General features: G+C 32.3%; 1 protein-coding gene and 1 long non-coding RNA gene across 2 annotated transcripts in view; one reads left to right on the top strand and one right to left on the bottom strand.

Moving 5' to 3' along the window:
- LOC139482485 (uncharacterized) overlaps positions 1-14,725 on the top strand; it is a 250,762-nt gene that overhangs the window by 26,969 nt on the left and 209,068 nt on the right. The gene's annotated exons all lie outside the window — the stretch shown is intronic.
- On the bottom strand, positions 1,209-12,052 carry LOC139482462 (tRNA (guanine-N(7)-)-methyltransferase-like). Its single transcript, XM_071266362.1, has 6 exons — positions 11,952-12,052; positions 8,777-8,901; positions 6,698-6,882; positions 5,517-5,630; positions 3,947-4,048; positions 1,209-1,610 (listed from the first exon to the last, which is right to left on the bottom strand). The coding sequence occupies exons 1-6, from the start codon at positions 12,029-12,031 to the stop codon at positions 1,467-1,469; spliced, it is 750 nt and encodes a 249-aa protein (XP_071122463.1). The 5' UTR covers positions 12,032-12,052; the 3' UTR covers positions 1,209-1,466.

Raw genomic sequence — 14,725 nt, 5'->3', positions numbered from 1 at the left:
CTTGATAATGTCAGTTTCAGATAATTCTTAGTTTGAATTAGAGTGATTTTTTACAAAGTAGGATTAATACCTCCATAAGACAAGATACTTGTATCTACGTTCGCCATAGATAGCAGATAGTGATCATAATGAACATAGTAGTTATATTTTGACTGCATGAAAATAATTGTACACTCCCTACCAAAATAATAGTACACTCCCTACCAAAATGTCCCTTTTGATTACTGTGGTTTCCATGAGTGAAAATTCTCAATAAATGATTTGACAAACATTCAATTAAATTAACCATCTGATGAAAAACATTCAATTAAATTAACAATCTGATAACTACATTAATTTAATGTCAAGCCTGTGACTTCTGTTGCAGAAAGCTTGACAAAGAGATTGTCAACTACAATTTTTTCATTTATTGTGCATTTGTGCCAAAATTTTGTTAACTGTAAATGAAAATATATGATTGATGAGGTTCATTGAATGCAATGAACGAAACATTTTTATGGATATGGTGCACCCCCCTTTTTTTAATAAAGTTTTTCTAAATTATTAAATTTGTTTAAAGAAAAAAAAGTAGTATTTTATTATGCTTTCTTGTGAACATGTTGAGCATTTACTATTGGTTGTGAAGTGACGAGAAAAGCTCACTCACCCCTTCTGGCCAAGATAAGTCTATCAGAAAATTGTAAAAAAAAACAATTTAAAATGTTTTAGATTTTGTTTTTCAATGACACTACAATGGGATTAACTGCCTTTATTCAACTACTGGGCCAAATTAAACCTAACTTGGCCTCAATCATTATTTGGGTATCTTATTCTAGTTATTATGATTTTAACCTTATATTACATGATTTCCAAAATCACAGTCAACACAGGTGAGCAACACAGGCTCTTGAGAGCCTCTAGAATAGTTAAACCTTTTCTAGCCAAATTTTATTTTTCAATATGTTCTCTCAAATTACTCTTATGATGTATGCATATATACAAAGATCAAAGTTGGACCTTCACTTGATGTTTTATATTCACATTTTTTCTACTCTGCCTTCTTACAAAGTAATTGAAATAATTCACACTCTACAATTTGTTTCTTTACAGACATCTTCCATTTAAAAGTGCAACAGTGTCTGTAAAATATCTAAATTGGCTGGAATAAACTAATTTCAATTCCAATAAACATTCCCAGAGTGTTTGGGGATTTGTGTGTGACATATTGTAAATCATAATAATTTAATGCTAATGAAACAATTTCTGTAATAACACAGATTAAGTTTTCATAATTTGATATTTCTGTCGTATTATCTCCCTTTGTTATGAATTATCCATGTTATTTTTGTCTGTCTGTTGATAAGGATCTACAATTCGTCTATACACTGCCAATAATTTGTCCCCTTTGTTATGAATTATCCATGTTGTCTGTCTGTTGATAAGGATCTACAATTCGTCTATACACTGCCAAGAATTTGTCCCCTTTGTTATGAATTATCCATGTTGTCTGTCTGTTGATAAGGATCTACAATTCGTCTATACACTGCCAAGAATTTGTCCCCTTTGTTTCTTGTGACCTTTTGACCTTCCTCTGTGCTGATGTACAATTTTTCTACAACTTGGTCAGACTCCTGCAAAATATTCATAGAAATTTACTTTTGAAGAAAAAAATATTCCATAAAACTCCTTGTTGTATAACACTATGTCTAGTTAGTCCTCCATAAAATTGTGGTTAAATAGTCCAGTTCCAAGAATACGGTTATTAGTTGAATATGTCATGTGACTTCCATCATCATATGACCAAAAGATATACATTGTCAATTCTAACACATGTTGAGCAAAAGGGTGATTTTTTTTTTATCTTATAGTACACAAAATACACTATCTTTTCAGGTATAAGACATGGTTCCAGAAACTTATACCATAGAAGTTTCTACTATTTATACATTTTTCTCAGATGCCTACTTTTTTGTTTCTAATATAATGTATGCTGTCAGAGTTATCTTCTCCTGCTATATATTTATGTTACAATCTTATAGCTGTATTCCGCAAAATATTTAGGTAATGTATTGTCGTCATTTTAATGTTAAAATTAACATTGTCATTAAAGCGGGAGGTATTGCATGCCACAAAACCAGGTGCAACCCAACAATTTTTTCTTAAAATGCTCTGTACCAAGTCAGGAAAATGGTAATTTTAATGTTGTGTTTCCGTTGTGTCGTAGTTCTCTTATATTTGATGTGTTGTCCTCAGTTTAAGTTTGTAACAAGGATTTGTTTTTTTCTCTATCAATTTATGAATTTAGAACAGCGGTATACTACTGTTGCCTTTATTTAGAATTTTGGTCCTCAATGCTCTTTAATTTCGTACTATATTTTGGCCTTTTTAACTTTTTGGGATTTGAATGTCACTGATCGAGCCTTTTGAAGACGAAACATGAGTCTGGCTTAAAAACAAAATTTAATCCTGGTATATATGATGAGTTTATAGGAAGGGAATTTAACTGTGTTTGAATGTCTGATTTGTCTTTTTCAGCAGTTATCTTTCTAGAGTTTTTGGGGTTTTTCATCTCAAATTGATTTTTCTTTAACTAGTATCTTGTCTTGAATGAAAAAAAAAAATTGGTGTCTCAGGGATCTCCATGGAGGAATTTTCACCATCACAAACTGTGTCTACGCCGTACAGTGTAGCGTGATCGAAAGTATTTCATCCCTCCCTGTAAGGAATGCATATAAGGGATGGTAAACAGACTCATACATTGCTTATTTAAATTATTTCATAAGTATCAATATTTTCATTAATTGCCATTTGTAACCATTCAAATGCCAAGCCTTCATGGTCCCCCTTAGTCGAGAATGACCAAAAGCTGTCATGAAGGTTCCCATGTAGTTTTCTTGCTATTTTTGGTAATTGTTATGGGGGTTAAAAATCATGTGGAGCTTATTTTTCACGGACACTGTCAAATTCAGAAGTCATGATGATGAACCCATTACCAGTATTGCTGATTTGCAGCAACAACAAAACGATTCCTACGTGTTATGTAAAAGGTTGAAAGATTTTTAGGGCAAAAGTTGACAAATGAAAAGGTTTTTAATGACTATCTAGCAAGTTGATGCTATGTAACATGCATCTTTCGAGTCTGAATGTAAACCGGATGTATCAATTTGATTGTAAACTACGAAATGCATTCGGAATTACGATACGTTATTTCTTTGGGTGAACAGTAAATATTTTTAAAAGTTTTTACTTTTTAACTTTTAAAGTAATTCTATATTATCGTTACATCAGTACTCGAATTATTTGCGATGAAATAATGTTAATGTTTTACGTCTTATTTTGTACTTCTTAAAAAAGGGGGATGCTGATTGCGTTAGTCAATATAAAAGCACGTGTTCGACTTGTTTAACTGTTTTCTTTGTAACTGGATTATAAATTTATTTATTTAATCTAAATTATCATTAGCATTTGCTGAAACTTAGTTGAATACTTCGATAAATTAATCGTCTATCTTCAGAAAGTGTTCTCCTGTCAGGTTAGTCGATCTACCTGTACAAGCTCAGGTACAAGTGATTAGCGATCTTAATCCGGATATCCCTCAGGCGTTAGAACTGTATTGGATTATAATACAAACAGCCTAAGGGTTATGCAATTACATGCATTTGATTATAATTGCTAAAAAAAATGGCGTCGGGCGAAATAAATTTGAACGATGGCGCAAGACATTTAACGATGGCGCAAGACATTTTAACGATGGCGCGGGTCATTTGACGATGGCGGAAGATATTTGAACGATGGCGGGGCGCCATCATTAAACAGGTCATGGAGATCCCTGGTGTCTTGTCCTGAATATGCATGAAATAGAAGCCACTGGACCCAAATTAAACATTTGAAAAGTCTATCAAACATAATTGGATTTGCTTACAAAAAAGAGATGTTATTTTAGCACTGAGTTAAAAGTTAACCTTACCAATTCAGTATCAGGAATTCTTTCAAACAATGGAAACTCATCAAAATGGCTGACCATCCAGTCATGAAGATCTTTAACATCAGTGATAGTATACACTATACCCTAAAACAGTAAAAATGTCCAAAAACATGAACTTACAAAAAAAATCAAAATTCTGAAATCTTTGCAGCATTTATTGTAACAATTTATGAAGAATGTAAAACAAGTATGAGATTATATTATTAGTTACATGATATGTTAGTGACCTAATACCATATATATCATATTAGGTCACTAGCACACCATATAACAAATTTATCTTACTATCTTCACATGTGGTATTTTAACTAGTGGCCTATCAAAGTGATCAAGTCTATTTAAATACTTAGTATTGAGATCCTACCACCATTTGTCTATACAGAAAACAAATGCCAACAATAACAACTTTTCAGCTTTGAATTTGTTTTGTGGATTTATTTCAATCATTCATTACATATATCAATTTCTTCGTCTGTTGAATCCTTTCAGATTTCTTTTTTTTTGTTTGAAAGGGAAGTAACTCTGTAATGCCAACAATTACAACTTGTTACCTTTAATTATGTTTTATTAACTTATTTCAACCGTTCATCATCAATGTCTTCGTCTGTTGAATCCTTTCAGATTTTTCCTCAACACAGTGTTGTTTTTATAAAGGGTTGTGGCATCTATTTTGTTTTGAAAGGGAAGTAACTCCTTACTTAACCTATATGGTAACTAACCATGTATGGTAACTAACCCTATATTTTTTAGGACACCCTATATCAAATATCAAGTCACTAACTGAACTCCTTTAACGATCATATCTCTATAAATCTACAGGAGGTCAGATAAATTGTAATATCAGTAAATGTTTCATACATGAGATCTCTTTTATTTTATTTTATCTTTTCTTTTTTCTTCTTTTTTACTAAACTTTTTTTTCAAGATTATTTTTAGATTAAAAGGGGATGCGTACTATACTTACTATACATGGCCAAATACAGTATTATTGTAAAGACAAATAGAGTGGGGTGCCCATATTCGCCGGGGACACAATTTCGCGGTTTTATGATTTTGAGGTGTAAAAACTTCAATGGATGGCTGCAATGGAAGACATATACCGGTAATTGATATTATATAACAAATATGATTATTTTTTAAAACTGAGACAAAATTGCGGCACCTACTGAAAAGGACCGAAAAACGGACAACAATTTTCGGCCAATTTCCTAAAGAAAAACACGAATTCAAAGAAGTATTTCTAACTAATTCTTTGACTGAATGCCCTAAATTTCAGTTCTTTTAACACCTTTGAAATGTCTGCTATTTATCGATAATGAAATTGATTTGATCAATGTTGTTTAAAGCTGCGTTTTTTTGGTTTTAAATAGATGTGTAAAAACGGCGAATATGTGACCATAAACTTTAAAGACTGCATGTTGCCCTCTAGACGCCCTTGTGATTAGTGTCTTTAGAGGTGCAATTTCTTAGATGATTACTGTATTTATAATATTGAATGATTTTTCGTTTTTACAAATACTTGAATGTGATTGGTCTGTGAATAGTCACTTACCCCAACAGCTATAACATAAGCATACTCTGCTAACAAGGTCTGGCTTATAATTCTCCACTTGTGTTTAGTCCTTTTAAAATGTGGATCAGGAAACAAGAAAAACATTTTCTTTAACTATAAAATAAAGAATACCGTATAGTGGATCTTTACCACGGAGTGTTAATTTACCCTTATTTTCGCGGATAGAATTAAATCGTCAAAATAAATTCCACCAATTTAAAAGTGTACAAGGTATTGATAAAAGTTTCTAATCCGTCAAAATAATAACTGCCCAAAATATTTCTTTACTTTATACAATTAAAATCGCACCCTCGAAAATAACCCGCTATACAGTAGGTAATATATAATAGTCTTGTAAAATGCAATGTATGTATAATATACAAATATGGCCCGTTGAAAAGGTGAATATCCAAAATTGTCAACAAGAGAAGGTTATTTCAATGAGGGCATAGCCCGAAGTGAAATAAATTTTAAGGGTTGACAATTTTGAATATTCATCGATTCTAAGGGGCCACAATTGTTTTATTATACCGAACTAACAGTAAGGGCCTTTTGAACACTTATCATATTTTTTACATAACAAACACAAGCTGACGTTTGAAAATAGCTCAAGAAAATACATTGGTCATGTTTGTGTTCAAGAATTTCTCGGATGTACAACAAAGCTAGAATCTTTTTGTAAAATATTTATGGCCCTGAAAAGGACCTTTTGATAAGAGAAATTGGTAGAGAAATCATCGTCTGCTGGCACTCTATTCATTTCTAAAGCCTTATTTCCTTATCTCTCGATGGGCTGTCAGTGTAACGTGAACGCTGCCATCTTGTTTATTTACGTCTGTGGCGTCATTTTCATGGGAGGTAACTCAAGTGCAAATCTAGACAATAAAAAGGTTATTCGCCGGTGAATTATAGGGTTATTCACCGCTGGTGTAAATTTTAAAGGTAATTCGTCCTCCCTTGCAATTAAATGAAAATTAACCGAATTATTTCATGTCACGTGATAAGTTGTTATCCAATAGAATTGGTTGTAATATATGTACGGTATAATAATTATAATTATTTAATATAAAATTTTAACGTGCAATGTACAATGATGTATGTATAATTATAATTATTTAATATATAATTTTAAGGTGCAATGTATATATAGTTATAATGAAACTAGTTTTTAAGAAACTTACTTGTCCTTTTCTGAAGAAATTAGGTAAATATTTCATGGCATTTGTCCTAATACATGCTATATTCTGGTACTTCTCAGGGTTTTGTGTTCTTAAAGCTTGGATGCGGTCTTTAACATAATCTGAAACTTTAACTCTAATCTCCATACCAACCATCAGAGTGTCAGGAAACATGTGGGATAAATTAACTGAAAAACAAAATAATTCAATCTGTTTCAAATAAATAATGTTTTTAATGACAGTTTTTACCAAAACTTGACAGTACAAAATGTATTTAAAACATGGTTAATGATTGACCTTGGCATTCTTTCGTTTGTTATTTCATTCTCCTCATTAACTTGATTAAGTATCTGTCGAAATTCTGAATATTTTAGTCATTCCTTATTGACTTAATTTTGCATTGATTAAAAAATATAAAATCAATTTTCCATCCAGATAAATAGTTACTGAACATGCTGAATGAAAAATCAACTAACATATACATACATACATGATATGCGGGAATTTCTCGCTACATTGAAGACCTGTTGGTGACCCTCTGCTGTTGTTTTTTATTTGGTCGGGTTGTTGTCTCTTTGACACATTCCCCATTTCCATTCTCAATTTTATGATATATATGTAAAAAAGTATATAAAAACTTATTAATGTTAAAATTATGGAGGCTAATTGAAAGTCAGTTTGAATGATATCTCAACTTGAATGAAATCACACCTTGATTTTTGTTTTGGTTCAGATTGATAAGTCTTTTGTTTTCTATGTTGCAAACTGCTGTTTGTCCTTTGGTAAATTTTTATGTTTTTTGTCATGTCATTGTCAGTTCATTTTTTACTTATGAGGGAATGTCCCTTTGGTATCTTTTCTCTCTCTTTTACCTTAGTGTTAGCCCAGTGTATTTTACCTTAGTCATGAGCCTGTAGTTCAGTGGTTGTCTTTGGTGACTATCTGTCATGTTTGTTTATCATTTATTGTTTATGGCATTAATTGGACAGTTGGTTTTCTCGTTTCAATTATTTTGCAAAAGGTACATTTAAGAATGGTTAGGGATGACATCAAAAAATCAATGAAGGATAAAAAAACTTAATTCAAATAATTTTGGACCACATCAAAAAATCAATGAAAGATAAAAAACTTAATTCAAATAATTTTGGGGGGCAGGTCAAAATTGCTGCAAGTTTTGTTTAATTGACATCCTTTTTACATATATACTAATTGCTATATCAATTTTTCCCAAATTAAGTTAAGAGGGGGGGGGGGGGTAGGGGGTAAATGAAAAAACTAAAAGAATAAGGTTTTTTTATCCTATATTGAACTTTTGATGTCGTCCCTTATACCAGAGGGTTTGATAGTTTGCTATAAATGCTCATTGACAAAGTCTGTAAGGTGACCTATAGATGTTAACATCTTCATGATCTTTATCCCTCAGTTTCAGGTTGACACTCTGTCATTTGCAGAAAAAAAATGGTACTGTTTATGATAGTACTACCACTTGATCAATTCCTCTGCTGAGGGGGAAAGGACCTTTATCGGAACTCCGGGATCAAGTGTTTTTAAGCTCAGGATTTTGGGATCGACACTTTCGGTATCGGGTTCTTAGGTTCTTACATGAAAAATATCGATTTTGTGTTATTAAAATTTGTGGTTACAAACTTTTGCAATTATTTAAAATTAAGGAATGTATGCTGTATCTCCCTCATGCAAATCTCTGATTCCTTGCTCAGCTTTGGCTTTACTTTTTTTACCTTTTTGGTTTAAAGCTCTTCATTTTTTAAATAAACATTGGATTTTAAGATATTTTGAAGAGACATTGGTTGTCGAATTGTGCATCTGGTGCAGACAAATAGGTACCATTAATGTTATTGCAATCATACATGTACGACATCTCTTGGTTTTTATACTCAACTATAGGTTATAGAGGCGGATTTAGGGGGGGGGGGGGGTGTCAAGGGCCCCTTGCCTACCTTTCCTGGGGAAAATTATATAGGGAAATACTGGAGCATGACTGGAGCAGGCCTCCTCTTAGGCAGTCAGTGCCTATTGTGAAAAGTTCTGGCACTGGTTTATAATTTATTTATATCTAATTACCTAATAATCCACCATATCCACAACCTATGTCTGCAAATTCCACCAATTTATTTTCATCACCTCCATTTTTACTAGAGAATTGTGGGTAAATGTCTGACCAGTCCATACTCTCAGGGTTCAAAGGACTACAAAATAAAACAAGTTGTACATCAAACATGTAAAAGTGCAATATATATATAAGTTACTTGGAACTACAATTTATCTAAAATTAAAAAACCACTGGACATTTATGAACCAACAATTAACAATGTAAATCAAATTATAAAAGAAGCATCATGATCAGTGTAATTTTTAAGAATGTCAAATGAATGTGTACTTAATTATTCTATGTCATAAAATTAATAATAAAATCAAATTAAAATCTAGGCCTACTCTGATTCATCCACCTACGTTAGTAGAGTGTAGACTGACAACCAAACATCACCCTCCCCCCCCCCCCCCCAAGTTTTACCTTTTGAACCTACCCTAGTTAACTTGACATCAACTTTGGGTTGGGACAGGTTTAGTCAAGTTTCAAGGTGGTGTCAAATTATTGCAACAATTAAAATATGAAAATTGATACAAAATAACTTGTTTTTGACAAATACAGCCAAAGAAAGAGGCTGTCAAGGGGAATTTTTTTTTGCCAATAATTGTTGGAATCAACAAATATTGTTCATGTGTGTATCAACTGTTGGTGATGATAATAAATTAAACAGAAAACAGAAATTAAATTTTTTCCTGAGAACATTTTTTTTTCTCACGATTTTTTTTACTAACATGACTAACAAACTTTTTTTCTTCAAATAGCATACAGCATGTACAGTATCAGGCCTTTTTCTGTGAAACATGATATTATTTTTATTTTAACACTCAGTACAAAGTTTTTTCACTTCCCTTATGATCTATAGTCATCTCTATATAAGATTTTTGACTTCAATTTGAAAAGGTCGCACACATGCGCATCAACACTGATATTTTAACTAGAGTCAACCTGAGTTGGACAACTAGTGAAGCAAACTGATAAAAGGTATCTAAAATACAATAAATATATATTGAAAGAAATTTTATTTGTGATTCAACAAAATATCCTAATTGTGATTCGTCAGAGGTCTCAAATACTTATCTGTTACTGTTATTTTTGGCTACACAAGTGAACATTTTATGGTCATTTACATAAAATTACCATTCACGTCATTTTGTAAGATTTTTTACCATTTTTCATCAAGAAAGTACAACCATTAGTGCATTATGACACTCATTTGATGATAAGAGTTTTTAACGACCTTTACTTGTTATCCAACCCTCGCACCCAAAGTCTGCTTTCAGGGCCAAGTTGATCAGCTAGGAAGACCACTAACCACGCCAATGTGTTGCTGGTAGATGATTCATTGACTCAGTAGTATACGACTGCAAATTTTACTTAAACTGATACAGTTAGCCCTCAGATGTCTGGGCAGCATATGACACTCACACATCCACAATGGATTTCAGAATATTGCTTACGCAGGTTTACTGTACAGTAGCCTCATAAACTATTTTGTCTTTGAATCATCTGAGCAGCCTAACATCTTGTTGTTAACAGATTATCAGGAGTTGATCCAGCATGTCCTTTCAGCTGTAATGACTACATGTAAGACGTGACTGAGGACGGGATACCACGATTTTACTGCTGAGGATTAACTCATACAGAGTGAGATACAGATTCAAAATATTGAAAACAAAATGTATTGCTCATTTTACTTTAATCCCTCATTTGGCGTAAAACAAAGAGAACAGTTTATTTTAAATTAAACACTAACAAATTTATCTCTCTTTCTTTTTCTCTCTCTTTTTTACTTCAAATGAGACATATATGTAACCGGAGAGCATGAATTTCAGTACAAAATTGCTTGTCTCCACTGGGACTTGAACCAGGGACCTCTGTGTTACAAGGCAGCGCGTTAACGGATTGAGCTTAAGAAGTACTTCCTTAGCTCAACCGACTAGGTATTTACCAAGTTTTCTAAGGGAAGCAATCCCGTCACACTCCCCCACCTCAAGAGTCATTATACTCTATAACATGTATAATGATGATATATTCATCTTTTTTATATCTATATTTTATCCTGGCTAGGTATTTCTTCTAACCATGGGTTTTTATTGTTGGGCGCCAATGTAACCAGAGAGCATGAATTTCATTAAAAATTAATTGCTTGTCTCCACCGGTATCGGGACTGTTCGCCCTAATAACATGTTCCTCCTAGGTCCGTTCGCTCTGAGTTCGTTTGCCCATAGAGTCCGTTCGCCCTACTATACAAATATTAATATTCAGATATTTCTATCGTATGTGTATCCTTTATATTCTTGAAATTTATGAAAACATTGAAATATTCAAAAGTTTACGGCTTGTTGAGGATCATTAATTGTTCATTGACAAAATAATTCGGATCACTGATTATTGTGATACTTGTCTTTTGAATCATATTGGATTGTAGTCCAAATAATTATGACGTCTTGAAAGGCTATTATCATTTTTTTTACGCCTGAAGTAAGTTATTTGGACTAGATGGATTGATAATAAAAACAAACATTTTGTTTTGATAAAATATTCAGCTTGAAATTATTTCAAACAATGTTTACGAACTGTAAATTATAAAACTGATTTACAAGTTCATTTATTTATACTCTAAGACTAGACATAAGTACTGCATACATTCGTGATTGACTGAATACAATCATTTTGTTAACAAATATCAATAAAGATAAATACATTGTATTTCAGAATTTTCTACTCTGAAAATCAAAGGGAACATGATAAATTTTTGTGCCAATATAAATATTCTGTCAATTTTTCAACAAAGTTGAACATATTTTGTTCAAATACTTGAAATAATGCGACTAGACAACAATTAGAAAAAATAAAAATAAAGGGGAATGGACCCTGGGCGAATAGGTATCAAGGCGAACAGGTACCAGGGCGAATGGACCCGGATTGGTCTCCACCGGGACTCGAACCCGGGACCTCTTTGTTACAAGGCAGCGCGTTAACCGACTGAGCTAAAGAAGTACTTCCTTAGCTCAGCCGCCTACGGCTGACCAGGTATCTACTAAGTTTTCTAAGCGAAGCAATCTCGTCACACATATATACGCATACATAAATTTGTATATCTGTTTAAATTTCACATGATATTAAAAGCTAAAACTATGAACTAACTATTCAACACTGTGATCTGACATAGGATTAGAATGTGCTCTTTGTCTGTAAAATTTCTCTTTTGGAAGATTGGATGTCATGTTTGGTGTGTTATTTGAAGAGCAGTCTGTATTTCATAATGAACGTTTTTAAAAGAATTTCGATAGACATTATTTAATTCATCAACAAACAATCTAGTACTCAAAAAGATTCAAATTGTATTAAATATAACCAATTAGCAGTTAAAGGTATAAAACACTGGTAATGTCAACAAAGGTTCAGAAACCAATATGACAATAAAATCATGATGCATTGAAACATCGCATAAGGCTTGCTATTTAGATATAATATAATTAATAGTGTAAAATTTGTGCTTTCGTTGAATTATATTAACTGATACAAAGTAAAATCCGATAACAAAATATTTATAGCCTCCATATTTAAAATATATTTGAATTATGCCCCCCCCCCAAAAAAAAAAAAGTTGCATCTGAAGCGAATTTCTCTATGAGCAATCCAAATGTTTTTTAAGAAAATACACACTAACACAATTTCATCTTGCAACAGTACAAACACATTTGATTTTCTAGACTATATAAAATTATTCCCCGTTCAAACCAAACAGAAAAACCGAAGGAATTGTTTTAGGTTTGCTTTATAAAAAAGAATTGACAACGCAAATAAAAGAATCTGGTCTTAGGGAGGTATTTTAAATATTTGTGAAAAATAAACTGATTAAAATTAAACGTCACACACTTACATTATCAAGATGCTTGATGTTTGATTGATGATATTTTGGTTTCTTTTGGAAGACTTGTTTTTCAACAAATAAACGGCATTCCTGTGCGACCAACTGTGCTGCTCTTCTTGTCGACATGTTCCGTTATTGATATCAGGCTGACGTCATACGGGAACCTCTCACGAAGAAAAAAAAAGAAGTTAGTCTTATCCGTTCAATTACCTGTATTTAGATGATTTTTTGTCACTAAATATTTAAAATTGGTGACTGTAGAGCTCGTCTATCCCATCATAGTTGAAATAAAGGATACATTATATACAGTTAAGTCTGCCTCGTATCATTTCTATGTTACAACATTCCAGAACAGTCTGCGTAATGAACATATATCTATTTAATACGATATTCCGAAGGTCGTATTTCCTATAATGATTGCCTTGAAAGAAAATTGCTGCTTACAAACCAAGAGTTCCAGATGGTAAAGTTGAATTCATCCCAATCGCAAATTTTACGGACGTTTTTTCGAGTTGGTTTACCATTATGGGTTGTCTGTTTCACTAATGACGACATATATCTTCCAATAATCGTAACTACATCCTTACCGCTTTCCCCCAAATGATCCCCACCGAATAAAACTTATCACCGGGTTAATACTCTAATACATGAGCTACAACACTGGTGCCACATGTAGAGCAGGAACTGTTTACTCTTCCTGAGAACCTAAAATCACCCCTAGTTTTTGATGGTGTTGCTTAGTCTAAAGTTTCCATGTTGTGTCAATTGTACTATTATTTGTCTGTTTGACTTTTTTTTTTTTTTTTTTTTTTATCTTTTTAGCAATGGCGTTATCAGATTATTTTAGATTGATGAGTTTGAATGTCCCTATGGAATCATTCGCCCCTCTTTGGAAAGGAAAGATAAAAAACAAACTGAAAGTCGTGCATGTTAAACATGCATTTGAATACACTAGTTGCAATATGCCTTATAGGAACATAGAAACAAAAGACAACATGTGCAAATGAAAATAACTGTTTAGAAATGTAGTTAGTCCGACACAGTTCTTTGTAATTTTCTTCCTCGAGGGCGCTTAAAATTAGATGGATACATTACAAACTTGTTTTTTTTTTCTTAAATCATCTATATCTAATCCTCAGAGTATTTAACACAATCCTGTTACCAGTTCAGTGTCAGACAAGAAAAAATAACACTTATTGTTATTAATTCAATGGGTTTGAAACGCCTTTCTGGATTTGCGTTCACCATGAACATTTAAAATCTACAAATGTATAAGAATTTAGAATGAACTTTATCTCCCATATAACCAGACGTTGACTGACATTCAGCAACTGTAAAAATGGGGTGGTAGCGAAAGTTATCAATGGTACCAAGATAAAACTAAAATAAAACATGAAAACAACTTATAACTACATGTATTTACAAAACACTTCGTCATAATTTAAAGACTGAGCAACTTGAAACCCACCGGAATCAGGAGTGTCAGCGTTTTATGATGCATACAGGAAATTAAATTATTTCTTTATACATTGTTACATCATCCATATAATGAATTTATTTTAAGGTTTGAGACGAATGTCACATTTAATGTAATAACATACGTCTGTGAATGTACTTCATACAATTGTAATAAGAGACATAACGATTAAATTTCTGATAGGGAAGATTTATGTAGAATACGTTATTTTTTAATTTGCCAGGTGAAAGTTTTATTTTCCGCTAAAAGCTACATTATATATTTGCAGAGCAATAAATACAATTATTGGAAACGGTTAGTAACCTTTTTCATCTATAACTACTTCCTCAAAAAAATAAAAATCAGTTAACACTTTAATCATAGGCATAACTTAATTGTAGTATTATGTGAAAAAAAAGGAAAGTGTTTGTCAATAACGAAGTTAATTTTCAAACTCTTTACAAATGCTTCTCTTTTTGTACTTGCTCGTGGATAAATCTAATTAGATACCAAGATATCCCCCTGCATACTGTTATGATATTGTAATTATTATGTTTATTTATGTTGGCCTAATTTGTGTTGTATGGC

This window comes from Mytilus edulis, chromosome 7 (assembly GCF_963676685.1).
Source record: "Mytilus edulis chromosome 7, xbMytEdul2.2, whole genome shotgun sequence".
In the NCBI taxonomy this organism is placed as follows: Eukaryota; Metazoa; Mollusca; class Bivalvia; order Mytilida; family Mytilidae; genus Mytilus; species Mytilus edulis.
This window is presented reverse-complemented; position numbering and strand designations above follow the sequence as displayed.